This window comes from Canis lupus, chromosome 8 (genome assembly GCF_048164855.1).
Source record: "Canis lupus baileyi chromosome 8, mCanLup2.hap1, whole genome shotgun sequence".
Classification (NCBI taxonomy): Eukaryota; Metazoa; Chordata; class Mammalia; order Carnivora; family Canidae; genus Canis; species Canis lupus.
The window spans coordinates 45619618-45647584 of NC_132845.1; the positions used below are offsets into that span (position 1 = coordinate 45619618).

Consider the following 27967-nt stretch of genomic DNA (forward strand, 5'->3'; position numbering starts at 1 on the left):
ATCTATCTATCCATCCATCCTGTCTGTCCATCCTATCTACCTATCCATCCTATTATCATCTATCTATCTTCTATCCATCCTATCTATCCATCCATCCTATCTACCCGCCTATCCATCTTATCTATCAACTATCTATCTATCTATCCTGTCTACCCATCCTATCTAATCTACCTATCCATTCTATCTATCTATCTATCTATCTATCTATCTATCTATCTATCATCTATCTATCTATCTCTACCTATCTATCATCATCATCAATCTATCCATCCTATCTACCTGCCTATCCTATCCTAGCTATCTACCTATCCATTCTATCTTCTATCTATCCATCCTACCTACCCATCCTATCATCTATCTATCTGCCTACCTACCAATGTATCTATCATCTCTTTCTTTCTTTCTGCTGAATTTTTCATTGTTTAGCAGAGTGTGCTGTAAAGATAGTCTGATATTCATCATCACCCAACCCTTTAAAGCAGAAGTCTTCATTAAGCAAACTGGAGAAGAAGGTTGGCTATATGATTTTCAGGGACCCTGCAAATAGAAAATGTGAAGCCATTGGTTCAATATCACTAAGAATTTTAAGACGGCACCAGCAGATTGCTAACCAAACAGGGAGTCCTGAACAACTGCAGGTCATTCTTCCAGGAAGCTGGTTCCATGAGAGGCAAAGGGTTGGAAACTGTCCTGTGAGGAACTCTCAAACATCAGTTGCTCACTATGAAAACCGCACGATTATCTCGATGAGAAATCACGTGGTGCCCTGCCACTCAAAACGGTGGCAGTCTACCCTGGATGCTGGCACAGTTGGAACACTGGAGTCTGTTGCTCTGGGCCATTTGGTTCCAAACTTTATTTGCCATGTACAGTTTCACAGTATATAAAATATAGGAAATAAACTATTTGAAAGGCACGTGAAATAGAACATATCTAACCAAAGTCACATTTTGTCCCCAAACCAAGATTCAGATTTAGCCTCTAGGCCATTCCCTCACATTTTCCCCAAAACCACTACTCCCCCCAGTACACAAAACTGTCTAGTCTGCTGTACTATAAATAACCTTTCAACTATTAGCGAGTTGATTCCCCACTCAGGCAGATTTTAAATGAAGCCACAGCTACTATCAACCTTCCAGCTACTGTGTTTAGTGTGTGTATGTTTGGGCTTGGGGTCAGAGTTTCTGCATCATCAGTAAATACAGAGCATCAGGGGACTCCGATGCGCTCAGGCTCACAACCTACAGCAGAGAGCATGGGGGTGGGGGGACGTCGCCAACTTTCCTGTATTCACGTATGAATATACACATTCACTCAGAGCAACAAATCAATCCTACAAACTCATCTCAACAGAGACCCAAAGTCATTTTAATGCAAATAACAAAACAAATTAGTCTGTCTCCATCCATAGCCTCTCCACAAAAGAAGTACAGTACTTTATAAAAATGTTCTAAAATGCGCAAACTACAGTTCCTTCAAATACAATTGTTACGGGTAACACATTTGGTCCTAATATTTGCTTCCTGGATGTCTCAGCTAATTTTCTTCATTGGGGTTGTTCTTGAGTCACTGATAATAAGCACTGAGTGAGGGCTGGTTCTGCCTACAGGTAAGAAGTTTGGACAGTTTCCTCCTCCCACCATCACCTCTTCCTTGCTTCCCCGAAGGCATGTCACACCCGTGGGGGATGGAAAGTTGCTCTCATGTTTCACAAAACCTTGGTGTCACAGATGGGTGTGGACATTGAATGCTACATGGTAGTGGTGACCAGCCAGGAAAACCCATGGGGTCATTTTGGATGCTCACGGACCCCTCAAATTTTGGGGAAGGATGTTCACACACTACCTGGAGAGTAGGCTTTCCAGATTTCTGGCTCTGAGCGTTTTTGTTTCCAGTGTGGCTACAAGAAAAATCTGGAAGAGCCACCTGGGTGGAAAGCCCTGGGGGACTCAGGCCCACCTTCCTCCTTGAGGCTCAGATAGCATCTTGCAAACCCCAGGGGTGTGATCCACACTCCTACCCACAACAGGACTTAAAAGAGTTTTCCATGGAGACAGGAGGTGACAATGTGTCCCGTCCCTGTCCCTGTGTCACCTTCCACCGGGCTGGTGACCTCTCCATGAGGAGGGGGCCCTGTCTCAGAGAGCATGTCTGAATTTGCCTGCCCCGTGTGTTGAGAGCTTCACACAGTGCCTGGCACATAACAAGCATTTAATACTCTGTTGAAAATGCATGCACGAATGAGTGAATGGATGGGTGGATGGAGAGAAAACCTGATCTTGTCCTGGTGTCCACGGCGGCCCTGAAACCACTCAAACCAGACAGCCTCCCAGCTCCACGGGAACCGGGCTGATGACAGAGCATCACTGCACTTAGCAAAAGGTCAGGTGCACTCAGCAGAAGCACTCACATAGCGTCAGCGCAGAGGCGTGGCCATCAGGTCCACCCGCGGCCCCAGCCACATGTCCCCAGCAGCACGCTCAAAACCCAAGAGGCTAATAGGCAGCGAGGTGCAAAGAGCTTCTTCCACAGGTACTCCGGGGCCACCTGCCTTGCCACACATTCACAGGTGCTTTCACGCCTAAGGACAAACTCCCCACGGCTGCGTTCCGCAGGACAGTCTCAGAATCACCTGGAGCGCTCTTCACCCAGACCCTGGCAAAGCACGTTCCCAAGTGGCACGGTCCACGCTGCAGCTTGAGAGTCACGGCAATCTGGAAGCTTCTCACGGCTTCGTTTGCCATCGGGACCCCCAGACCCTCCAGGGAAGTGTCCTCTGGGTGTGAACCAGACACCATGGCCCAGCGAAGGCACTCTGAGGGGCTGGTGGCAGTGGTATTTTAGCCCATCTAAGTGAGCGTTTCACTTATAAATGCTCTCGTTTGAACCTGCGGTGTGTCCTCTGCAGCTTTCCTTGCAGCGTGTGATTACCTTCCCTACATTTTCAATCTATCTCCGCCGCGGGATGGTGAGGCCCCGAGGACAGAGATTGTCCCCACGCGGCAGCCCCTGTGCCCAGCAGGCACCAAGCCCTCCGTGATGTATGCTGCTGAATGAATGGCAGGTGGGTCCGTGGAGGCTCTAGGAATGGGGGTTTGCAGAGGCCGGCCAGCCTTAGAAGGCAGGGCAGGAGAAGATGGGCCTTCAGCACCCCTGGGCTGTCTGTCTGGACACAGGGCCCGGCTGCTGTTGGGATGGCCCATCTGTGAGCAGCCGTGAAGGCCGAGAGCTGATGGAGGCCAGGGGCGGCCGGCACCTCGCCATCTCCCCACAACTAGATCTTTAACGTTTAGGAGGCAGCTCCACTTGCCTGGCCCTGGGGCTGAGATTCTCGGCTTCACTGCACCTGCACATCCCCAGGGAGCTTGTCAGAAATGCAGGTGCCCAGGCCCCATCCTGAAGGCTCTGATTCCATAGGTCTAGGGAGGGGCCCCCTGCCAGTCTGCATCCTACTGCATCTGCTGGGGATCACATGCTGAGGTTCTTGGCCTCAGGGTGAGCCCAAATCTGACCTCAGGCTGAAGATCGCCTTCCCTAAGGCAAACAGGAAGCAAGTGACACTGTCAGCAAAGGTGGGTGACACTCTCTGGCCACCAGCCCATTACAGGAGGGTTGGGGCTCTGGTCTGGATAGACAGTAAAGCAGGGCCTACTACCCCTGTTTCTCACATGGAACTTGGCTAAACATCTGAGGAGGCTTCACCCCTCCCCTGGACTCCCCTCACCCCACCTCCAACACTAACACAGACCGAATGGGGAGGGAGGGCTGAGCTGAGACAGGGCAGGGGGGCTCGGCATGGCTCAAAACCTATGGAACGATGTCCCCCGAGACCTGGTGTTCTTGGTCTCCTGTCCCATCACATCACACCCCCACGGTTAAGAAACATCCTGCTGAACATTTATGGATTTGAGTATTGCTGAATTTTGGGCTTTGTGCCGCCGTTGAGACTTTCAGATGGACAGGAGTCCCGAATCCCAGCCTTCATAGTCTAATTCTCTGATCTCAAGAATGCAAAAACACTCTTCTCTCTCTCTCTCTCTCTCTCTCTTTTTTTTTTTTTTTTTTTTTTTTTGGCTTTTAAAGGAAACAATATGTTTGCTAGAAAAACCACACACACAAAAAATGGATTATATACAAAACGGTTATCTGAATGTGGATTCTGTACTGCAGCAAAAGCGACCTAGCTCCCCGGGTTCTATTTGCGCTTCCTCAAGATCAGGTACATGAGGCCGCTGATGAAGGTGAAGGCGAAGGCCACCCACGCCAGGATGAAGGAGTAGCCGTAGCTGCCTTCCAGGGTCAGGGAGTACCATCCCGGGTTGTTCTTGTGAAGGTCTTCACGCCGGTCTGTGTATATGGAGGCTGCAATCATGACACACAGGCCTGCCGAAAGCAAGCAGATAATTAAATCACAGACCACGTCACAGCGCGCACCATGGACCCGAGCGGACCGCGGCCGGACAGGAAGGCAAAGTCAGGCTCTGATTATTGGCGGGTATTCCTTTTAATCTATGGGAAAGATCACAAGTGGTAGTTTGTGGCAGGACATTGCTGCCTACCCTGGAGCCGCTTCACTTCCCGCTTGCTCCGGCTGAGCCCGATTTTGCCCGGGCAGCTGTACACCCAGCCCAGAGGCTAAGCCATAACTGGTCTAAGCCATGGGTCAGCCAGACAGAGAGTACTTTCGGGTTTGTGTGCCACACACATGCTCTGTCCCAACTACTCAGCTCAGCCCTACTGGCGTGGAAGTGGTGGTGTGGAAATAGCCAGAGGCAGTATGCAAATAAGAGGGCGGAGCTATGTTCCGGTAAAATGTCATTTACAAAAACAGGCAGCGAGCCAGATCTGGCCCCTGGACCATAGTCTGCCAACTGACCATCCCCCCACTACCCTACCCCACCCCAGGCAATCCTGTTCTTGTTTACTCGTAACAGTTTATGGATCCCTATGTGTCCCAGTTCTGGCCACAGAAAAATCCTAGAGTGAAAAAGACTACTCCCTAGAAAGACACAGATAGGGAGGAGAAGGCGTTTTTTGTTGCTGTACTTTCCCTTGTTTACTGCTTTAGATATTGTCAGGTCAGGATGAATGTCTGGAGCTGCAGCAGCCTTTCAGGGGCCATGAGGAGGTCATCACTGACACCCTGAAGATGAAAGCATCCGAGGATCAAGTAGAGGTTCTTGATGCTGCTCAGCTGCCAAACCTACAATGGCACCTCCCACCTTCAAGCTTCTTGTTGTATCAAAAAAGTAAAGGCCTTTGTGGCCAAAGTCATTGTTAACTGGCTTTTTTTTCTCTTACTCGAAGTCAAAAGCATCCTGAGTGAAGCACCAACAGACATTAGTGGGAGGATGAGGTCAAGTACCCTGATCTTCCTTGGGGAAACTGTGCCTTGTCCCTCGGTACCAAGACAGCACGTTCTCACAACCACTCCTCCTTACCCTACAGAGGCTGGCTCAGGCTTCGTGTCTTGGGCACGCTGGCCCCGACCCTCGGACCTGACCCTTCCAGACTCTGAAGTACAGGATGTCCCGCCGCAGCACGGCGGCCAACGTCCCCGTTCCAAATCCACACCTGCCCCGCGGCTCCTGACTCCCCCGACTCGGTGGCCGGGGAAGGAAGCGCTTCCTCCAGGAAGCCCGCCATTGTACTTACACGACATGAGCTGGATGATGGAGGTTAACACGAACCTCTCTCCCTGCTTGAGGCGGAAGAGCTGGAGCAAAAAGATCAGGAAGGCAATGCAGCAGAGGATGGTGGACAGGATCATGGTGGCCTGGACCGCCTGCATCGTGGAGTAATCTGTGGGGAGAGGGCGAGAGAGCATGAGGGAGGACAGCAGACACCCGGGGCCCCTCGGGGGGGTTCAGTGACGGTGCTGGCTCCAGAGTGAGGAGCAGAAGTAAATTTGCATAGCATGGGCTCGAGAACAGCCAAGCGATCTCCCCAACATCCCCTCCCTGTGGCGACCATCTGCGCGCGGGACCAGATGACCCCACTGGCCTTATCCGGGAAATGGAGCAAGCAGCACCTGCTCTGTCATTCGTCTCAGCCTGGTATTGCCCCCAAATGCGAAGCTCGTGGTCGGGGAATTTTTTTTTAATTTATTTTTTATTGGTGTTCAATTTACTAACATACAGAATAACCCCCAGTGCCCATCACCCATTCACTCCCACCCCCCGCCCTCCTCCCCTTCTACCACCCCTAGTTCGTTTCCCAGAGTTAGCAGTCTTTACGTTCTGTCTCCCTTTCTGATATTTCCCACACATTTCTTCTCCCTTCCCTTATATTCCCTTTCACTATTATTTATATTCCCCAAATGAATGAGAACATATAATGTTTGTTCTTCTCCGATTGACTTACTTCACTCAGCATAATACCCTCCAGTTCCATCCACGTTGAAGCAAATGGTGGGTATTTGTCATTTCTAATAGCTGAGGAATATTCCATTGTATACATAAACCACATCTTCTTTATCCATTCATCTTTCGTTGCAATGGCCACGATAGCCAAACTGTGGAAGGAGCCTCGGTGTTTTTTTTTTAAATGTACAAACGCTCAGGTTTCAATCTGGCCGATTATGGTTTGGGAGCTCAGGATGGATGAGGGATGATTAGGGATCTCCAGAGGAACTCTTGGGGGGATTTGGGGCTCACGGGGCTGAGTGACCTTCAGAACGTGCTCTGCAGACTACCTAACACCCCCTAAAAGGATGAGAGTTAGCCTTGCGAGTGCTGCTTAGGAAAAGAGAAAGGGAGGTTTCTCGGATTAGCCTCGGGGAGCGGGGCTCGGCGACGGAAGTCCCAGCAGAGAAAGGAGCCCGTCTTGGACGGAGGGCACCGCATGTGGGAAGGACACGGCGGAAGGCACGCCCTGCAGGTGGAGAGAAGGGGTCAAGGGCACAGACCGGACCTCCTGCGTGGTCCTCAGTGTCCTCGCCTGAAAAAACAGGGATGGTAACAGCTTCCACTGCATCAGGCAGGGGAGGCAGAAAAAATTCATCCACTTGAATTTAGGGGGTGCTGCAAAAGGGGGGTTCCCGCGTAAGGGCTGAACCTTATCACCAGGATGGCAGCTAAGACAGGTGAGGGGACAGTGACCAAAGTTACCCAGGAAAATCTAAGAACCAACCTTCTTCTTTTTCCCCAATTTTGCCTGAAGCATAATTCATAAGCATGTAATGAAAGGCTTGGTGCCACGGATCATGGTTCCTCTGGGCTGCACATCACGATCACCCCCAGAGCACCCAGGCCCTCGGCCTCGCCCCATTCCTCATGTTGAGGAAGGAAGCCCGACCCGCACACAAACACACACACACACAAGAGGAGGAGAAGGAGGAGGAGAAGGAGGAGGAGGAGAAGGAGGAGGAGGAGGAGAAGAAAGAAGAAGAAGGAAGAAGAAGAAAGAGAAGGAAGAAGGAAGAAAGAAGAAGAAGAAAAAAAGAAGAAGAAGAAGAAGAAGAAGAAGAAGAAGAAGAAGAAGAAGAAGAAGAAGAAGAAGAAGAAGAAGAAGAAGAAAGGAACAGACTCCTAGACCTCTCCCCCTGAGATTATGGTACAGTTGTTCTGGGATGGGCACCAGGAATCTGCATTTTGAAGTACCCCAGGTGACAGTGCCCATAGGGACCACTGTGGACGGCTTGGATCTCCTTAGAGTTCCTATGTTGCAATCCTAACCCCCAACAGGACGGCATTAGGACGGAGGTCATCGGGGCGCGAGGGCGGAGGCCTCGTGAATGGAAGGCACAGCAGCTTGTTTGGCTGTCTGCCCTCGGCCTTGGGAGGCCCCAGGGAGGAGGTGGCTGTGCACAAGCCAGGAAGAGAGGCCTCACCACACACAGCTCCACTGACCCCTGGTGACACACAGAAGCTCTGCCCAGAAATGGGGAAGGGGAAGGGTGCACCCAACTCAGCCTGGGCCGAGCCCCCCGGCCAGGCCCCTCTGGGCACCCAAGTGTGCAGGGGAGGGTGTGACAGCAGAGAACAGAGGAGCCCTTAGATTGAGCACTCCTTCACTGGGGGTTTCCGTATCAGCGGGGCACTCACCCTGAAAGTTGGCACCGATTTCTGTACAATTCGTGTTGTTGACACACACTCTCCAGACATCTGCAAAAAACTCTTCTCCTACCCACCAGGCCTGTAACGTAGGAAACACAGGGAGGGGCTGCGTGTTAATCATGAAAACGCTGCCTTCTACTCGAGTGTAAGGCACGGCGGTAAATAGATATTCGGGACCAGCGCTTCTCCATGTGCCGCGTGCACACGAGTCACCTGGGAATCGGGTTAGAGCGCGGGTTCTGATGTGAGGGGTCGGGGGTGGGGCCTGGGCTTCTGCATTTGCAACAGGCTCCCCAGTGAGCCCCATGCTGTGGGGCTGCTCAAAGGTAAGTCGCGGGCTGGGCCCTCACGGGGCGCAGGAGAGCGGCGAGGCTTAGCTGGTGATGACGAGTGTGCACAGTGGTAAATCCCCAAGAACTAGGGGGACGATGTCAAGCAGAGTCAGGAAGGCTGAAATCCAGGGCCAAGGCCTGTTACGGAGGGAATGACACAACTCTCCTATCAGAGGCCTTCTGCCTCTCTGCCTCTGCCTGCCTTCTCTGCCTTCCATCCATCCAGACTGGAATCTCCCCCTCCCTTCCTCCAGTCAACGGACGTTCACCGAACTCCTACTATGTGCCAGCCACATGCCAAGCCCAATTCCTAACTCAGATGAACAGCACAGGAGTCCCTGGTGGGCAAAAAAAAAAAAAAAAAAAAAAGGCCCATCTGTGTCTTCTCGTAAGTGCCACAGCAACACAAACACCCAGCGGTGCCCCCAAAGGATTAACTGGTGCTGGGGCCAATGGCTTTTCTTTTCTTCCCCTAATGTCCGTCCATCCCTTTCAGGATCCCAAAGGGGTAGATGCAAGGCATAGAGAAAGGAGCCTCCAGAAGGACATTCACTACCGGGGCACCTGGGTGGCTCAACGGTCGAGTGTCTGCCTTCAGCTCAGAGTGTGATCCCAGGGTCCTGGGATCGAGTCCTACATCAGGCTCCCCACAAGAAACCTGCTTTTCCCTCTATGTCTCTCTCTCCGTGTGTCTTTCATGAATAAATAAAATCTTAAAAAAAAAAAAAAAGAACATTCACTACCATTTATTTCACAGAGCGTGGGCCCTCTGGATAATGGCAGTCCAAATACTTTAAGCCACAGCATCAGTGTGCTCTCTGCCCTGGCCACTCACAGCAACTTGAGAACTTGTAAGAACCCAAACCCATCACTGCATTTAACCCCCTTACGGAATCTAGGGTCAGGAGTGGTTCAAATCCCAGCTCCGCCACTCACTGCAGCAGAGACTCCACAGGTGTCCCAGCTGCCCCGAGGCGGTGCCAGAAGACAGCCCATCTCGTAGGCTTGAGGTGAGGACCAAATGAGCTGATGCAGGTAAAAGGGCCGAGCGCAGGACCTGGCTGGAGTGAGCACTCTCTAAGTGGCAGGGGTTGAGATGGTCTATGTTGCTCTGTGATGATTAATCAACAGGAGCCTAGATGTCGGCAGAGCTGTTGGCCACTCGTGGGGTGTGCTTGGTGGCTTTCTGGGCAGTGTTTCTGACTCGAGACGCCTCTGAGTTTGAAATGGTCAGGACTGAAGCCAGGCCTTTGGGTCAAGGTGTGGGCCACTGTCTGGCACAAAGCTTCATTTCCTGCTAGGAGAGACAGTAATCTATACCAATAGGTCATTTATCAAATGCATCCCTGCCATATGGCTGCAAAATGGATGCTAAAGTGAAACGTTCAATTTTCTAGGGGGGCATGGGCAGCCAGATTTCCAGCCATGAACTCTGCTGGGGAGGGCAGGGCAAGGTGACTATCAATTGGGTTCCTGATTTGTAAGAAGATGAAGGCAGGAGGGGTGGAGAGCACCTGGGATGGGTCACCTGGGGGGATCTGGAGCAGTGGTCCTCAGTGAGAGCGGTCTTGCTCCCCCTCAGGACATCTGGCCGTGTCCAAAGACATTTTTGGTTGTCACAAGTAGGGGTGGGAGGGGTTGCCATCTAGTGGGCAGGGACCAGAGATGCTGCTGAGCACCCTACAGGGCCCAGGAGGGCCCCAGAGCAAAGAATGATCCAGCCCCATATGGCACACTGCTGAGGCTGAGAAGTTTATCTAGAATTTTATCTCCAAGAGTTTGAGACACCAGAGGCACCACACCAGGCTCTGTGGGGGAATCAGGGATGAGAGCAGCCAGGTCCCCGCACATCCAGGCCTAACCAGAGACGCTCTGAACCTCCAACCTCCACACGTAGGCCGAGTCCTTGGGCCTGAGTCGAGATGGGCGTGTCTGGGTAGGGAGGACTGGCCCAAATCCTCATCCCCTTGGGGAAGCTCTCAATCCTGCCTCCAAGGACTACAGGACCCAGGGGCTCTGGGGTGGTCAGAAGGAAAGGGAACTTACATTGTCGATGGTGGCGATGAACAGCAATGCGGCAGAGGTGATGTGGAAGAGGATGATGAAAGCCAGGAGCACCAACATTTTCACGGGGCACTGTGGGGCGGGGGTCGCGCTTTAAAGCCTGGAGAGAGAGACGCTAGAGGGAGCATGAGACAGAGATACACTTGTCAATGCCAGAACAAAATTAAATGAAAAACAGGCAATTTTTAGTGGGGATTTTTAGAAAATCAAAAACTGGGCCACGTGAGTAGCTCAGTTGGTTGCGCATCTGACTCTCGATTTCGGCTCAGGTCATGATCTCAGAGGTCATGATCTCAGGGTCCTGAGATCAAGCCCTGAGTCAGGCTCCACGCTCAGTGGGGAGTTTGCTTGGGATTCTCCCTCTCCCTCTGCCCCTTCCCACACTTGCTCTCTCTCTCTCTCTCTCTCTCTCTCAATAAATAAATAAAATCGGGCAGCCTGGGTGGCTCAGCGGTTTAGTGCTGCCTTTGGCCCAGGGTGTGATCCTGGAGACCCAGGATGGAGTCCCACATTGGGCTCCCTGCATGGAGCCTGCTTCTCCCTTTGCCTGTGTCTTTGCCTCTCTCCCTCTCCGCGTCTTTCATGAATAAATAAATAAAAATCTTAAAAATAAATAAATAAATAAATAAATAAATAAATAAATAGAATAAATCTTAAAAAGGAAAAAAAAAAAGAAAATCTAAAACGTCTCTTCTCATCATTCCTCCCCTGGAGAGACTTTACTGAACAAAATCTGGCCTAAGGAGCTGCTCCTTGTTGCACCCAGATGCCAAATATTCCTGGTGGAGGACAGGTGAGGACCAATTAAAATCCCCAGTTCAGAAAAGCATCGCACCTCCTCAGAGCTGGCGCCAGGGCAGGAAGAAGCTGCTCTGTATGGGCTAGAGGGCTGCTCCCCACCTGCCACCCACCAGGCAATGGTGGCAATGCCTTGGGCGGGGGTGGGGTGTCATGGCCTAAGGGGTGGCGGGAGGAGGTGCTGGGTCTGAGTATTCAGATCACAGCCACGGTGCATAACAAAGTAAAATCCCAACACAAAACTATTCCCTAATGATACGGCCATCTGTCAAATTAATCCCCACGCAAACCCCCCTCCTCTTGACGTCTACCTCTAAGTGAAGACACAGTGTAGGGCCCATGGCTGCTGATTCACTTTCTTCTCCCGGGACCTGGAAGGGCTGCATATCCCAGGCTCCCCTGTGGTTAGACTGGAGCCTTGTGCCTAATTCTGGGCAATGGGCTGTAGCAACCCTGGTGCAAGGCATTTGGGGGCTGAAGAGCAGGTGTGAGCTCTCCCAAATCCCTCCCCTGGAAGCCTCACACTTTGGATTGATACTGTGATGGACAAACAAGCCTCTCTGGAGGTTAAAACACTGAGATTTCAGGGTACTTTTTTTTTTTTTTTTTTTTTACTGTGGCTGGACGGTCTGAATAATATGCAACGGGAAGCAACTGCAAAGTTAAATTGGAAATCTTGCAAAAGAACTGGGGTTGTATCTGCTTTTTCAAAGTGATGCTGGAGAGCTCCTCAAAAGGTGCCAAAGGCATTCGCACAAGAGGCCTTGTCCTGTCTGACCATGCTGACTCTCACTCATGGGACTCATTCCGTCATGGGGACGGACGCTGGTGCGCTCGCACAGGGCGACTCCGTAAGACCCAGGACTCACTAACAACCAGCCAGGAGCCTTGGCTGCAGAGCTCCGCCTGGGGAGTCCCAGCTGTGAGTCTGCACACCATCACTTAGAAGAACCCAATGAACCAGCTTCGAGATGCTTCCAATTCTTTTTAAAAGGACAAATACTACTTTGTTTACGCCTGCATCATATTAAAAAAAAAGATTTTGCTTATTTATTTGATAGAGATAGAGCATGAGCGAGGAAGGGAGGGCCAGAGGGAAAGGGAGAAGCAGACTCCCTGCTGTGGGGCTCCATCCCAGGACCTATCAATCAATGTTCCATCCCAGGACCCTGGGACCCTGGGATCATGACCTGAGCCAAAGGCAGACGCTTAACCAACTGAACCACCCAGGTGCCACTTTTTAAAAAAGATTTTATTTGTTAGAGAGAGAGAGAGAGAGTTGGGGAAGGGGCAGAGGGAGAAGGAGAGGGAGAGAGAGAGAGGGAGAAGCAGACTCTTCACTGAGTGTGGAGCCAACTCGGGGCTCCATCCCAGGACCGTGAGATCATGACCTGAGCTGAAGGCAGACGCTTCCCCGACTGAGCCACCCAGGTGCCCACGCCACGCCATCATTCTTAACTGCCACCATGGGCTGCTTCCAAACAGATACATTTCTGACCCCTGCCAAAATGCCAACCAGAGCAGGCAGGGCCATCAACACCAGGGTGACAGCGGACTTCATATGTTATCCAGTTCAGATGACACAAGAGCATACAGACACATAACTAAAACCTTCCAGAAGAGGGGGGAAAAGTTCAAGCTCCGTTTTCTCCAAAGTGTGACGTTCAGATGCTCCAGGGCATGATTTGGTTGGAGCATTGATTGATAGGGCATTAAATTAACACTGAAACACATAGTGAGAAAGTCCCCATTCTAATCCTCCTCAGTCCATCAAGGAAAGAGACCCAGTTTGGTGCTAGCCTGACTCAACACTTGCCATTTTAAAAAAAGGGAAAAAAAGAAGGCAGGCGACACCTGGGTGGTTCAGTCGGTTATGGATCTGCCTTTGGCTCAGGTGATAATCCCAGGGTCCTGGAATTGAGCCCCACATTGTGCTCCCTGCTCAGAGGGGAGTCTGCTTCTCCCTCTCCCTACTGCTCTGCCCGTTTGCGTGCTCTTTCTCTGTCAAATAAGTAAATAAAATCTTAAAAAAAAAAAAAGAAAAGAAAAAGAAAAAGCTGCACTTTAGGCAGATTATAGTGTGGCTAGAATTTAACAACGTTGTTTAGATTTTATTACATTTATTTTTAAGGTTCTTTCTGTTTATAAGAAGCAATGCTATTTATAGACAAATTTGAAGTTTTAAAAGTGAGTCACTTAAGAAAAATATTATGTCAACGAAAGGACAGGTGGCCTTGAGAGTTTACAAAAATCCTGAGGGTGGTTCTCGAATGCCTCACGTCTGGGAGGCACTGCTTTACCACCTGGGAGTGAGTCCAGCTGGAATTCCAGACTCTAGGAAGGAGCCCCTGCAGAGAAGAGGGTAAGTTTTTACAAGTGGTCTCGAGTCCAGTGTAAGAGAAAGATCTAGGAGCCTACGAGGTGGCGACAGATTGGCTTGAACGGTTAGACGTCCCGGAAGATTAGGACGCAGAGCAGTAAATGCTAACTACTAGGCGCTCCCCCATGATGATGTCTGGCTCTCTCACAAAAGGAAAATGGGGGTAAAAAGAGACCTTGTGGATCTAGAGCATTGCTAGTGACCTCATCAGAGGCTTGGGAGGAAATTATTCATAAGTACAAGAGATCCCTTGAACCTTCAAGAGGGACCCTTTGCTCCTGCATCTTTACACCAAGCATCCTTTAACCACTTTCCCTGAGGCCACCCTCCTCCTTCCCTCAGGGAACCGCTCTTCAGGTCTGCTGGGCGTCCTTCCAGAAGCATCCGCCAGGTGGAACTGCACCAGAGCGACAGGTGTGGCCTCATGCCCCGCCCCGCCCTCTCTCCTTGGCTCCTGAGGGAGCACCAGTGCCAGCCTTCCAGATTGGTGGAGCTCTCTGCATCTCTTCCCAACCCCGGGGAGCCGGACAGTCTGCTCAGCCCGAGTCCCGGGGTTCCCTGGGCTGGGGGTGGGGGGTCCCTGAGCTGCAGCGGGGCAGGGTGTGGAGCAGAGAGCCCATCCTCCAACCGAGCTTCTCATCCCACCAGGACCCCTCCGGGATGGTTCTCTTCCAGCCAGTCCACCTTGTTGCTGATGCCACAGTGTACTCACTGGTTCCCTGCTGGTGGCCACTTCGGTCCTTGCCGGACGTCCTTACATCCATCCGTCCTTCCTTCCCTCCTTCTTTCCTTTCTTCTCCTCCTCCTCTTTTCTCCTTCTTCTTCTTCTTCTTCTTCTTCTTCTTCTTCTTCTTCTTCTTCTTCTTCTTCTTCTTCTTCTTCTTCTTCTTCCTCCTCCTCCTCCTCCTCCTCCTCCTCTTGTTCTTCTTCTTCTCCTTCTTTTTTTTTTTTTAATATTTTATTCTTAACTAATCTCTACTCCCAATGTGGGGCTTGAACTCAGGACCCCGAGATCAGGAGTCACTCACTCCTCTGCCTGAGCCAGCCAGACACCCCACTTACACTTATTTCTCTGCATGTTGGCATCAGTGTATCTGAAGGGCAGAGTCCTAGAAGTGAGGGGGCTGGGTCGAAGGATTTGCACCTGTAGCTGATTTTGCTCTTACTTTCTTTTTAAATTTAATTTTATTTTTATTTTTTAAAGATTTATTTATTCATGAGAGACACAGAGAGAGAGAGAGAGAGAGAGAGGGGCAGAGACACAGGCAGAGGGAGAAGCAGGCTCCATGCAGAGAGCCGGACGTGGGACTCGATACTGGGTCTCCGGGATCACGCCCTGGGCTGAAGGCGGCGCTAAACCACTGAGCCACCCAGGCTGTCCCTTTTACTTTCTTTCTAACTCAATTTAGTACCCGGGACACTTGGTGCTGTGACATCCTCCACCTTCAAAGGTGACCTACTGGACCAACTGCTGTGCATGGCCTGGGTGGGTGAAGAAGCCTGGCACAACCAGCTGCCTCTTCCAGCCCTTTATGGTCACATCATTGACTTGTTACCACCCGAGTTCCCCAGGAAGTGTAATCCTCTGCCATCTCCTGGCCCTTCCCAGCGGAGCACCCCTTCCCGGGACACCGCCCTCCCCATCTTTCCCTCCTGTACCGGGTCTCCGTGCACCCTCTCTGGGGATCCTGAAAAGCAGACAGTGCCCTGAATTGGGGGCTGCATGAACAACCGCCCACCAAACCCAACATAGTGCCTAATTTATCCCTGCTGTTCACAGAGATTTGTTTTCCCCCTGACAAACGTCATACTCAGTGCAGATCCCTCCTGCTTCTCCTTGTCCTTGCGGGCTTCAGGGCTCTGCGGGGCTGGACTCCCTCCTCGCCACCGTCAGCTGGCTCTCCCTCCTACCGCCTGGGCCTCAATTCCAACACCCACCCTCAGGGAAGCGCCCGGATCACCTGCTCTGAAGCACCCACACCCCCTCCCATAGGGTCTATCCTGTGCCCCTGCTTTATTTTCTTCCAAGGACTTTCAGGGTCTCAGAGTATCTCCTTTGTTCATATGTGTATTATCTATTTCCTCTTCTGCTCGCTGCCGTGCCAGTGTATAGAAAGCTATGTCCTATCATTGGTAGTTTTAAAAACGTATTAACTGTGAAGGCTCTCGAAAAACTCAAGGCCCTGATCGTCCAGAGGCAGGAACGAGGCCAGGGTGGGCCACGCCTTGCCCGGATCCCACAGCAAAGCAGGAGCAAGGGCAGGACTGGAGGGTATCCTGGCCGCTGCTCTAACTGTCCCTTGGGCCTCAGTGGGAGACCCCGCAGAGGACGGGGGACGGTCTTCCAGCGTCAGCAAGCACTTCCCGGTGGCCTCTGCACGTGCCAGCACAACCTTCACCGGGTGGCGCGTGTCTTCAGGGGCCACACCAGCCTAGGCTCTGACAGGCCACCTGGCTTTGGGCGTTCACCTGTCCGAAGGTGGGAGGCCGCGCTGGGTGAGCTTTTCAAGTCCCTGCCTAGAAATCAAAGTCTTAGGACTTGCAGGGCTTCTCTTTTAAAAATACGTTTTGATCTACATAATACATGTGATGACAAAGAAAAAAAAACAAAAGATAAAAGAACCAAAGGCATGTGATAAAAAAAACCACAGCCTCTACCCTGCCTCCAGTCCGGACCTCCTCCGGAAGCCATCACTTTTAACCCTTTCAGTTGTGTTCCCGCCCCCCCCAATTTTCCATGTTTCCAAACAATATTCATTTCTCGATTTCTATTTCTCGATTCCTCCACTGTAAATATCGACTTCCTGCCCACAGTAGAGTTTCTCTGCCACCATCACCACCCCCCCACCGACACCTGCCCATTCCCTTCTTTTCCTTGGCACAACCAGCTCCTCTTCCAGCCCTCGGTGGCTCCGTCTACTGTCCCCCACATCTTTGGTTCTCCCCACATTTGGATCGTTCCGAACCCTTGGTCGCAGAACACCAGATGTCAAGCAAAGGCACTGTCTCAGTCACCAGCCTGTGGTCAGATGTCCCTCGCAGGGTACGTGACCCGGCCAGGCCCTCTCTCCCAGCCCTGGTCCCCTCTGCTCTTGGCCATGTGCAGCCTCAGCAGCTGCCGCCACGGAGGACTAGCAAACTCGCCCCTGACCGTGACCAGGGCACAGGAATGCCCGCGGGACCCCAGGACATGTAGGAGGTAAAGCAGGTCCCGGATGGGGTGGGGTAGGGTGGGGTGGGGGTGCTCCAAGGGCTCATCCCACAAGACTCCTCATGACTAAAGCTGGAGCTGCAGTCTACACGGCAGATCTTGTGTCGGACCTTCATGTCAACCCTGTGAAGCTGGCAGGGCGAGGTATCATTATCCCCACTTTACAGATGAAAAGATGGAGGCTCAGAAGGCATCAGGTGATTTGTCAACGTTGGCAGAGATGCATTCCAACCCCGGGTTTTCCAAGTCTGGCTCCAGGACATTTTCTGCTACCCTCCTCCCTGCTCCCACATTTAGGGCCTGATGAAGATCACATGGTGGCCTAATTAGCATCAGGCAAGAGGGTGCAGGCGGTGTCTGCACCCACTACCTTTGGTGGGATGTCCCTCAAGCTCTGCAGGAGGCCGGAGGGCCCTGGGGAGGCGGCGTCCCTCTGCACTGACCCATTGGCTAAACTGGCATACGACCCTTCATTCATACTAAAAATAGTGTTTCCTGCAGTTTTGATCCTATTAGCTCACTGGCCCCACAGGAAGCGAGTGTTGTCTTTATTGATCTCCTTGGGAGTTTGGTCTGGATGTGGGGGGAGAGCTTTTTCCTTGATCATTGAGAGGATTCATTCAGAAAGTACAGGGACTTGGGGCACCCAGTGGCTCAGCGGTTAAGCATTTGCCTTTGGCTCAGGGCGTGTTCCCAGGGTCCTGGGATTGAGTCCCACATCAGGCTCCCTGCATGGAGCTGCTTCTCCCTCCACATAGGTCTCTGCCTCTCTCTCTGTGTCTCTCATGAATAAATAAATAAAATATTTAAAATAAAATAGAAAGTATAGGGACTCGGTTCTGTTTGCTACATTTATCACAATGCCCCCTCCCCCACTTTCCACCTGGAAACTCAGGTGGCTCTTGCAGGGCACAACACCTGGACCCTCCAAGCTCGATCGAGGTGCAAGGCCATGGGAAAGTATCTTGAGATTGAAGGCCTAGAGGCTCTCCATTCTATAAAACACCCACAAAAATAATCACATAAAATAAGAGGGAACCTGGGGTATGAGAATTTAAGAACTCAAAAGAATTTTTTTTTTTTTTTTTTTTTTTAGGAAAGAAAGAGAAACGGTAGCTGGAGTAGGAGCAGTAGCTAGTGGGTTTCCGGAAGCAAGCACCCTCTGGGCAGCAGCGAGCGGGGGTGAAGCATGGGGGGTGGTTGTCAGGACTACGGAAACTCCGCACACCGAATGGAGCATTTGCAGCTCAGTGAGTTTTATGTTCTGACGGTGGACGGGACGAGGGACGGCACTCCCAGAGATGTCCAGCCAGACCTCAGGCAACAAACAGGACATGCCCCAAATTGGCACACGCTCACTGGCTCCTGGGCAGAGGCTCTGTCCTGCTGCGCCGTGGTCCGATGTTTGCCTGAAGCATGTGTGCGTGCGTGCACGTGTGTGCGTGTGTGCACGTGTGTGTGTGCGCGCAGGCACGTCTACCCCTGGGTGTGGAGAATGTCCTGCTGGTGACTCACCGGCCCTCTCTTCCCCCAGGAGCAGCATCAGATCTGCTGTCGATGGTGGGACACGACCAGGACGTGTCGCGGGTGAAAAGAAGGCTGCGGAACCTGCCCAGGGCAGCGTCAGGGTCCCTCGTCTGGTCCCCTTCATGGAGACGCAGCTCCACACTGCAGCCCCTGCCTGTTGCTAAGAGGGAGTGGCTCTGGCACCTGCTCCGCTACGTGCCGTGCCGTGCCGGGGAGCAAGAGGGAGCAAGCCGGCCCGCCTCCCTGCTAAGATGACCACTCGCCACGGCCACCGCCACCCCCACCCCCTGGTTTCTATCCCCACCCTCGGGAGTTCTTCCTACAATTTAAACCACGGCCCAGTCTCAGCCTGAGTTGGAGCCCGTTCCCGGAATTGTAAGCAGGAGGACAATCCCGAGATGTGGGACTTTTCAAAACAGACCTGAGATGTTTGGCGTCTGGAGGTCCGGGGTAGTTCCTTCTACCCAGAAGCGCCCCACCCACAGCTCCGGCTGCAAAGGCCAAGGAGGCCCTGGGTGGAACCCCGGGGAGGGCCGCCCCGCCCGAGGGACTCCGAGGTCCGCTCTGGAGCTGGACTGCCACCCCAGGCTGGCTGGCTGCGAGCCAGGCCCCTCCCGCCACCCGCGGCACTCGGAGGGGACGGTGGCTTGGGCCTCCGTTTTCAGGAAGGCAGAGGTCAGCTCAGCCTCCTGCCTGGTATCTGGACACTGGCCATACTGGGACATCCAGGCGTCCGAGATGCCCTGGGGCTGGCGGAAGCCCCTTGGCCCCAGGCGGCCCAGCTTTGCGCTCCCTGTGGCTGGGGCTTCTGGGCACGGCGCCAACACTTGGCCTGGTGCAGAAAGGGCAACAGGCGGGACGCTGGGAGTTAGCAGTGCTCCGGGGCAGAAGCCGCTGGGGAGGATCCCGGCCGTGCAGGCCTGAGTCTTTCAGTCCATTGGAATAATCGCGACCACAACATCACTGATACTGGCAGCCAACATTTAGTGCCTACTGGATGCTAGGCAGTGTTCTAAGCTCTTACTCATTCCTCACAAAAACACTACGAGGTAGGTCCTGTAGTTAGCTTCATTTAATAGGTGAAGGCTCAGAGAGGTGAAGCAACTTCCCTAAGGTCACACAGCCAGGAAAGGCTGCATCTGGCAGTACAGAAACTACCATGTTGCCCACCTGAAATCTAAATTCCTCTTCCCTTGGGGGGGTCCTATTACTTTAAGGTCTGATCAGATTGCTCCAAGTTTCTGGGGCCACAGGTGGCCCTGGATGCTGGCCATCACTACACACCATTCCTCTAGGACCCACAAGGTGAGACACATTTTGTGAAACACCCTGGAGACAAAGTTCCCCAGGAGTCCCCCAGGCTGAAAGCATCTCTCTTTACTGCATGCAGGGTAAACGCCTGTCAGTGAGGAGACAGCCCCCCGTCATGAGGATGAGCAAGGGCTGGGACACCTGGGGGGCTCAGCGGTTGAGCACCTGCCTTCAGCCCAGGGCGTGATCTCGGGGTCCTGGGATCGAGTCCAGCATTGGGCTCCCTGCATGGAGCCTGCTTCTCCCTCTGCCTGTGTCTCTGCCTCTCTCTGTGTCTCTCATAAATAAATAATCTTGAAAAAAAAAAAAAGAACAGGCAAAGGCTATGGTCCCCTTTGCAGGCTAGAAGTCCAACTCAGAGGATCTGCCCATATCATCAACTTAGCAGGTGGCAGAAGCAGGCTCAAAGCCCAGCCTGCTGCTCACTGCCTTAAAATGGAGCAGTTATCATATCACCAGAGCCCACCGGATACCGGGCTCTGGTGATACACAGATGAGTCAGGCAGGCCTGTGTCCCCCCGGAGCTGCTAGTCTGTGAAGAACCTGGGTGGATAAATAAACAAACATGACATGCTGTAACGCCCGATGTGAGAACACAGAGGAAGGTGTGAGCAGCCCCGTGGGGGCAGCCTCGGCAGCTTCATGAAGGAAGTGACATCCCAGCTGGGTCTCCAAGGGGAAGGCGGGAGGACCGGCAGTTTGGCAGGAGAACCCTGGTGCTCGAGGCACCAAAGCACTAGTGTGAGCAGGGTGTGTGCTGGGCAGGGCCCGGAGACTGGCCAGGAGCTTACTGGGCCTTGGAAGCTTGCACATTGTCCTAGAGGCCGTGGGGAGGGGCAGAGGCTTTTAGGAGGAACATACTGACATCTGACTCTGGAAGAAACACATTCCACTGTCAGAGGATGGGTTAGAAGGAGGCTAAGGGGCAGATCCTGGGGAGAAACGAGGGTCTGGACCAGGGTGGGCAGCGGGCTGGGGAGCAGAGGAGGGAGCAGGAGCTCCCCATGAACAGTCACCAGGCCTGGTGCTGGGCTGGGGGGATGGGTGGGGGGCTCAGCTGAGCAGAGCAGACACTGGTTCCCTAATGACCCTAGATCATGACCTGAGCCGAAGCAGACGCTTAACAGCTGAGCCCCACAGGCGCCCCGATGGTGCCCTGGATTTAGCCAAGTCTGGTAGCAATGCGGAAACATGCCCAGGAAGGTGGAAATATGGGCAGGACCTTCCCTCAGGAGAGAACAGGAGCGGCCAGCAGAGCCCCTGGGGTCATGGGGTGGGAGACGGAGCCCCTGGTGGGTATCAAATCCCACCTGGGAAGAAGACTGGGGGGTGGGCACAGAGTGGGGAGAAAACCAAGAGCTGATGGTGGGACGCAGAAGTAGAAGCCAAGAGAGATCTGAGAAGAGGGCATTGGGCAAAGTTGCTGATGACAATCTTCGTGACGTGAACTAAAGCCTTTCTGGGGACACTCGGGTGGCTCAGTGGTTGATCAGGCTCCCTGCTCAGTGGGGGATCACTTCTCCCTCTCCCTCTGCCCCTCCTCCCTGCCTGTGCATGCGCTCTCCGAATAAATAGACAAAATCTTAAAACAAAAACAACAAAACCTAAAGCCTTTCTTTATTCTTCCCCCGTAGCACCTGTCCTGGCCTGATGCTATGCTGCAGCTGTTGCCCTGCGTGCCCTCGCCCTCCCCTGCCATGGCAGCGGGGCCCTCGTGCAGGGACTCCCAGCACTCAGCACGGTGCCCGGCCTCCAAATGGTGCCCAGTAAGCATGTGCCAAAGGAAGAGCTGAACGAGCCAGGTTTCCAGGAGCTGAAGAGGTAAGAAGAAGAAACAGAGCTAGGCCTTTCTACCAAGTTTGGTAATGGAAGGAGGAAGAAATGTTTATCAAGGAGAACCCTTCCCCAAGATAAAACTCGGGGCCTGGGTGGCTTCACCGATGAACTCTGCCAAACATTCGAGGAAGAATAATGCCAACTCCATATGATACACACCTCCATAAAAATCAAAGAAGAGGGAGCACCCCCTCCTTGCACCCACATGCATGCTCTCATTCTATGAGGCCAGCATCATCCTGATTCCAAAAGCAGGTGAGACATCACAAGAAGAGAAAAATGCAGGGCCCAGTGGTTGAGCATCTGCCTTTGACTCAGGGCCTGATCCCGGGGTCCTTGGGATCAAGTCCTGCATCGGGCTCCCTGCAGGGAGCCTGCTTCTCCCTCTGCCTGTGTCTCTGCCTCTCTCTCTGTGTGTTTCTCATGAATAAATACACAAAATCTTTGAGAGAGAGAGAGAGAGAGAGAGAAATGCAGACCAACATCCTTCACATTCTCAAGTACAAAGGTTCTAACAAAATTTCAGCAAATCAAATCTTCCCTTGGAGGGAAGTGCCTGGGTGCCATCTAGGGGTGCCTGGGGGGCACATTCAGTTGAGCATCTAACTCTTGGTTTTGGCTCAGGCAGTGACCCCGAGGTCGTGGGATGGAGCCCTGGCATCATGCTCCACACTCAGCGCAGAGTCTCCTCAAGGTTGTCTCTCTCCCTCTGCCCCTCCCGCTCAAGCACGCTTTCTCTCTTTCTCTAAAATAAATAAATGAATCTTAAAAAAAAAAAAAAAAAAGAGGTGGAATCTATTTCCCCACCCACTGAACCCTGGCTGCCCTCGTGGTTTCTTCTATCAATAAAAGGCAGTGGAAAAGAGACGGTGCCAATGCTGAGCCGGGGCCTCCAGAGGCCTCAAGCGCTTCCTCTCTCTCTCTCTGCTCAGCTACTGCATGAACAAGCCCGGCCTGGCCTGCTGCGGTAGGAGGGTAGGAGACCGCACGGAGCCCAGACGAGCCTTTCCAGCAAGGACCACGCTGGACCAGCCAGTCCCCAGCTGACCCGCCAGCTGACCATAGACACGTGAGAGCGCCCAGCTGTGCCCAGCCCGCACTGGCCACCCGCAGAATCAGGAACTAGATCGCTGTCTTCTGTTATAAGCCATTACGTTTCAGAATGCTTTGTTACGCAGCAAGAGCTCACTGATACAGGGCAAACAGCGCTTTCACAGATTCAGTTCTCAAGGACAGAGATCATGCCTTACTCCTCTTCATCATGCCCAGGGCCCAAGGCTATTCATTAAATACTTGTTGAATGCCTGCTACCTTGGGCAGCTTTTGCAGAAGACCTAATAACCACCACTCTGCCAATGACTGTGCCTGACCCCGCAATTAAAGATCCCACTGCTGGCTGCTGTCATCCGAGGAGCTCCTTGTAATTATGTCACCCGGCAAACCCACACCCCAGCTCAAAGAAGGTTGGTGGTAGTACCTGCAGGCCTACATGTCTGCGTGGGGGTGGAGTGGGTTTGGATGAGGCGGCTAGGGGTGAAGCAGGTGTCAAATTCAGGGTGTTACCCATCCCCTATATTAGTGACTTTCAAATCATCCCTGGGTGATTCAGTGGCATTCACTTTAACAGCCTTGTCATCTTTCCTAAGTGACACAAGCTGTCATTTCTGTAGGCGCATTCTGCTGGCGAGTTAGGGACCAGGAATCACCTCCTACAACTTCGCCAGGTCCGAGGAGCCCCACGATCAGGAAAGCCAGGCTTGGGCCTCCAGACAGGTTAACACAGGAAGGTGGACAAAGGGGAGAAGGGTGGGCAGGGAGTAAGGTGTGCAGAGACAGGAGCAGCGACAGAGCCGGACGGAATGGACTGGAGCCTGGCATGTCAGTACCCTGTGCCCGTCTCCTCCCTGGCAAAAGGGGGACAGTGGCATGCCTACCTGCCAGGCCTCCTGGGAGATACAACAGTGGAGGAAGTGCTTAGAGCAGCGACTGGCACACAGCTGGTGCCAGATGCGCCACCCATCGTGGCCACTACCATGGCCAAGGAGCTCCTTAGAGCCGCCACCCCCAGGCCACTCCTGCCCACGGAGCCACATGCTCTCCTCCTGTCCCCACCACCACTCTCCAATGGGAGCCTCCACGTGGAAATCAAGCACTAGCATCTGTCTCCTCGGTCCAGAAGTGCAACCCGGCAACGGGCAGCTCAGGGCACGTGGACCATTAGAAGATGTTTCAGGCACCATCCCCACTAGGCTCCTGTACGTTTCCCCAAATCCATCACTCCTGTGCCCGCCTTGAGAATCTCGGGCATTTCCACGTACTACCCTTGCTTCCTAGTAGATCCCTCACTTTTTAAGGTCACATCCTTCATAAAAGGAAACCTGGGAGCAGGACTCGAACACAAAGTCAGCGTTGCCTGCCATTAATCAAGGGGGCTGGGAAAAGAAAATGCAATGAAAACAACGTGGTTAGATGCCCAGCTAGACGTAGCGGCCGCTGAAAGCTCACGTCCAAGGCCAACTTTGTCTCTTTCCGTGCTGAAGCAGGATGTCACGTGTGTTTGGGAAGTGTTAAAGGACCTACTGGCACAGAACTGAGACTTTCTCCTTGGAAGGTTGGATGGGAATTCAAAAGGGAATGATTTTAAAGGGGATCTATCTTATGTCACACTGTGTGTCTACCTTACTTAAAACACAGCTGTGATCGTTAGTTGTATGTGTCAACTCAGTTGAGCCACTAGATTTCTCTGAGGGTGTCTTTGGATGCGATTAGCATTTAGATTATCCTCCCTTGTGTCAGGTGGGCCTCGTCCCATCAGGTGAAGGTGTGACCAGAGCACAAAGGCTAACCTTCTCCAAGGCCTGAAACTGCAGCATCAGCTCTTCCCTGGGTCTCCAGCCCGCCAGCCCACCCTGCAGACGTTGCACTCCCCAGCCTCCATGACTAGGTAAGCCGACTTCTTAAAACACGTCTCTACACACACACACACACACACACACACACACACACACACATCCTATTGGTTGTATTGGAATCACCGTGTAACATTTCCCCGCCGGGATGCCTGGGGAAGAGGGGGAGGATGGGCTGCGGAGCAAAGGCTATCCCCCCAAATCCCTCACCCTTCTGACTGGGGTGCCTCTGATGACCCGGCATCTGCAGCGATGACACCGTCAAGCCGTGGCATCGGGAAACTGACCCCACACAATGAGACTCGCGAACTCATGCAGTGTCAGCGGAAAGGCACCGTGCGATCCCGCAGAACCACCCCTGCCTGCCCACAGCCTCCGCCCGCATTATTTTTACAGCACCCGGTTTGCATTCGTATGTGCCCCAGGACTGGGGACCTCACCGCCACCTGACACTGCCTCCGATCACCGGGGCCCTGCATCGTAGGACAAGGTTGCCCCAAGCTTCGTTGGCCTGTCACCTCTGGAGCACCGCTGTGGGATCCTCCTGCATACTGGGCTTTAAATAAACCCACTCTCCAACAGAAACACACGCTATTTAAAAGAGGCCTTTTGGCTCCCTGGAAGCGGAAAATCGGCATCATTTGCCACAAATAGAGATTGATTGTGAAAGCAAACACCCCTTGCCCGCCCCCCCCCGCCCCCCCCGGCCCACCGAAAGCTGCAAGTCCTGGCTCAGCGCTGCTGCTGTCAAAGGGCTCAGCCCGAGACCCACTCTGTCTGGTTCAAGAAGGCAAATGAAGTCGGAAAGGCATGAGACATGCCAGCACCGGCCAAGATGTGTCCGCAGTGGAATCAGAACTGTTGAATGAGGGCTGAAAAGGGGACCACGTTCTCACAGCGTGATTTAACGCCATTGAATGCTGTGTCCAGGGCCACCCAGAGTCCCTACGGCATCTGGGTTCCATTTCTACCTTGGGCAGCCCCCACCCAGGGGACCACAGAGCATGGGACCCCCTGTCCTTCCACACACACACTCCCTTCCCGCCCACTGAGCCAGGCCAGCAGGTCCCAGAACTTTTCGGGGGGTCCTCACTTAGCCCCAGCTCCCAGGAACCGGCTCGCGATCCATAGGAGCCTCACCAGCAGAGAGGCTCCCAGAGGAGCCAGAACTGAGGCCAGGCCCGGGGTCAGGATTAAATCCTGGGGAAGCAGAGAACGCGGAGCCCTCAGACATTCTGGGGGGAACCATGGCAAGGTGCAGCCACTTTGCAAAACAGTCCATCGGCTTCACACAATTACCCATGGTTGCCATAGGAACCCACAATCCCACTCCTGGGGCTGACCCAAGAGAACAGAAAACAAGGGTCCATATATGTATGCGAATGTTTACGGCAGCATTATTCACAACGGCCAGAAGGTGGAAACAGCCCACCTACCCCTCAACTCAGAGGTGGGTAAACAAAACTCGGTCTAGCCTCTCAGTAGGATGAGATTGGGCCCTAAAGAGGAATGAAGCCCCAACTCCCCCCAGAACACAGACAGCCCTTGAAGACGTTATGTGGAGTACAAGACGCCAGACACAAAGGGCCATGTAGTGTATGACCCCATTTATAGGACGTGTCCGCAATAGGCGGATCTGTAGAGAGAGAATACAGATTAGGGGCTGAGCTCCCCGGGGGCTGGTATTCCAACACCTGTGCCCCCTGACACCATAAAGGCACCTAAGAGCCATCTGCAGCCCCTGACGTGGGAGGGACCATGAAGACTGGAAGGATGTCCAGTAAGAGGGTCTCCAGGTGCGCAGTGTCCTCCTCCCACCTTGGAAATCCCAGCTAGCCTCCTGGCTTTGGAGGTCAGCCACCTGGTTTCGAGGACAGACTCCTGGCTTTGAGGTCAGCCTCCTGGCTTCAGTGTTTGCTTCCTGGTTTTAAGGACAATTTTTTTATTTCGAGGATGGCCTCCTGGCTTTGAGGTTGGCCTCCTGGTTCTGGGGTCGGCCTCCTGATTTCAAGGACAACCTCTTTATTTCGAGGATGGCCTCCTGGCTTCGAGGTTGGCCTCCTGGCTTCAAGGCTGGCCTCCTGGTTTTGAGGACAACTTCTTTATTTTGAGGATGGCCTCCTGGCTTCGAGGTTGGCCTCCTGGCTTCAGGGTTGGTCTCCTGGTTCTGGGGTCAGCCTCCTGGTTTCGAGGACAGCCTCTTGATTTCAAGGTTGGCCTCCTGGCTTCGAGGTTGGCCTCCTGGTTCTGGGGTCGGCCTCCTGGTATTGAGGACAACTTCTTTATTTCGAGGATGGCCTCCTGGCTTCAAGGTTGGCCTCCTGGCTTCAAGGTTGGCCTCCTGGTTCTGAGGTCGGCCTCCTGGTTTCGAGGACAGCCTCTTGATTTCGAGGTCGGCCTCCTAGCTTTGAGGACCAGCAGGCCTCTGAGTGCAGGGAGATTGGCACCCCGAGGCTCATCAGCTCCTGCCTGGAACCTGTCGTGAAAGCACCAGGGCTCCACACGGGGGACGTTGGGCTGGGGCTCAGGCCAGGCTCCAGGATCACAGCTGGGTGAGTGCCCTGGGGTGTGGTCCACAAGCCCAGAGGTTAGGAGCCTAACTTGGAGTGAGCGGTGAGGGGTGAGGGGTGAGGGGTTCTCAGGATTCTCCAGAGAATCATTAGCGGCCAACACTCGTGGCATCTCAGGGCGGGGGAGGGGGGGCGCCTACCATCGAGTGAAGGGGACCTGTCTGTGCACCACCTGTCCTACGCGCAGCCCATAATTGCCCTGACAACAGTCAGCTTAAATCGACTAGTTCCTAAATGGGTATTACTCCGTAGAAAGGAGACTCAGTTCCCCTTGCCAAGCAGCTGACATTTTACTAATGCACTTGAAAATAAACGTGAGCACACCACAGTTTGTACCGGGCCATACGCCGCACACTGCATCTCCAAATGCCTGTGGGCGTGCACCCCGCAGTCTGGGTGTGGCCGTGATGAAGCCTCTTTGGGGCTCTGGCCTAGAAGAATGTGACCCCGCGTCACACTGTATAAATGGACCCTGACCCTGCTGCCCGGGCCTGACATGGCTCCAGGCGACAGAGCCAGCTGCAGGAGGGTGAGGGAGCAGCTGCCCGGCCCCAGTTATCGCTCGCACTCCCCAAACCTCGCCCCTCCCTTCCCACCCCCTGCAGCCTCCAGCTGGCTCCTCACCCACCCCTGGGGCCTCCTTCTGGGACTCCTCCCCTGGGACCGGCTGGAAAGCAGGGAGCCCAAGACTCCCGGTGACTCCCCGTCTCGGCTCTTCGGGTGCCAGAGATTCACTGCGTACCTACTACATACCTAGCTCTGTGGGTGCTGGAGGAGCCCCGGGGAGCTCAACAGACAGGGGTCCCTGCGTCCACCAGCCTTCCCTCCCTCAGGCAGGGGTCTGTCCTCGTGAGACAGGTTGGGGGGCAGAAAGCTCATGGCCAGGACCCTCGGGGCGGAGACGGCTGACTCTGGATGAAGAATCCCTGCCCTGGGACACCCCCAGAACATCTGTAACAAAGGAGCTTTCCT

The 27967-nt window shown here is 53.3% G+C and overlaps 1 protein-coding gene across 2 annotated transcripts in view; it reads right to left on the bottom strand.

Annotated features, from left to right (window-relative positions):
• Positions 1-832: 832 nt before the first annotated feature.
• Positions 833-27967, bottom strand: part of EMP2 (epithelial membrane protein 2) — a 34098-nt gene continuing 6963 nt past the window's right edge. The window contains exons 1-5 of one of the 2 annotated variants that reach the window (XM_072835769.1): positions 18791-18945; positions 10436-10568; positions 8046-8136; positions 5656-5802; positions 833-4383 (exon numbers count right to left, since the gene is read on the bottom strand). In XM_072835769.1, the coding sequence (XP_072691870.1) occupies positions 4196-4383; positions 5656-5802; positions 8046-8136; positions 10436-10513 (504 nt within the window). In that variant the 5' untranslated portion in view covers positions 10514-10568; positions 18791-18945 and the 3' untranslated portion in view covers positions 833-4195. Of the gene's footprint in view, positions 4384-5655; positions 5803-8045; positions 8137-10435; positions 10569-18790; positions 18946-27967 lie in introns of those variants that run through there. The other variant, XM_072835768.1, reaches the window with a different exon arrangement.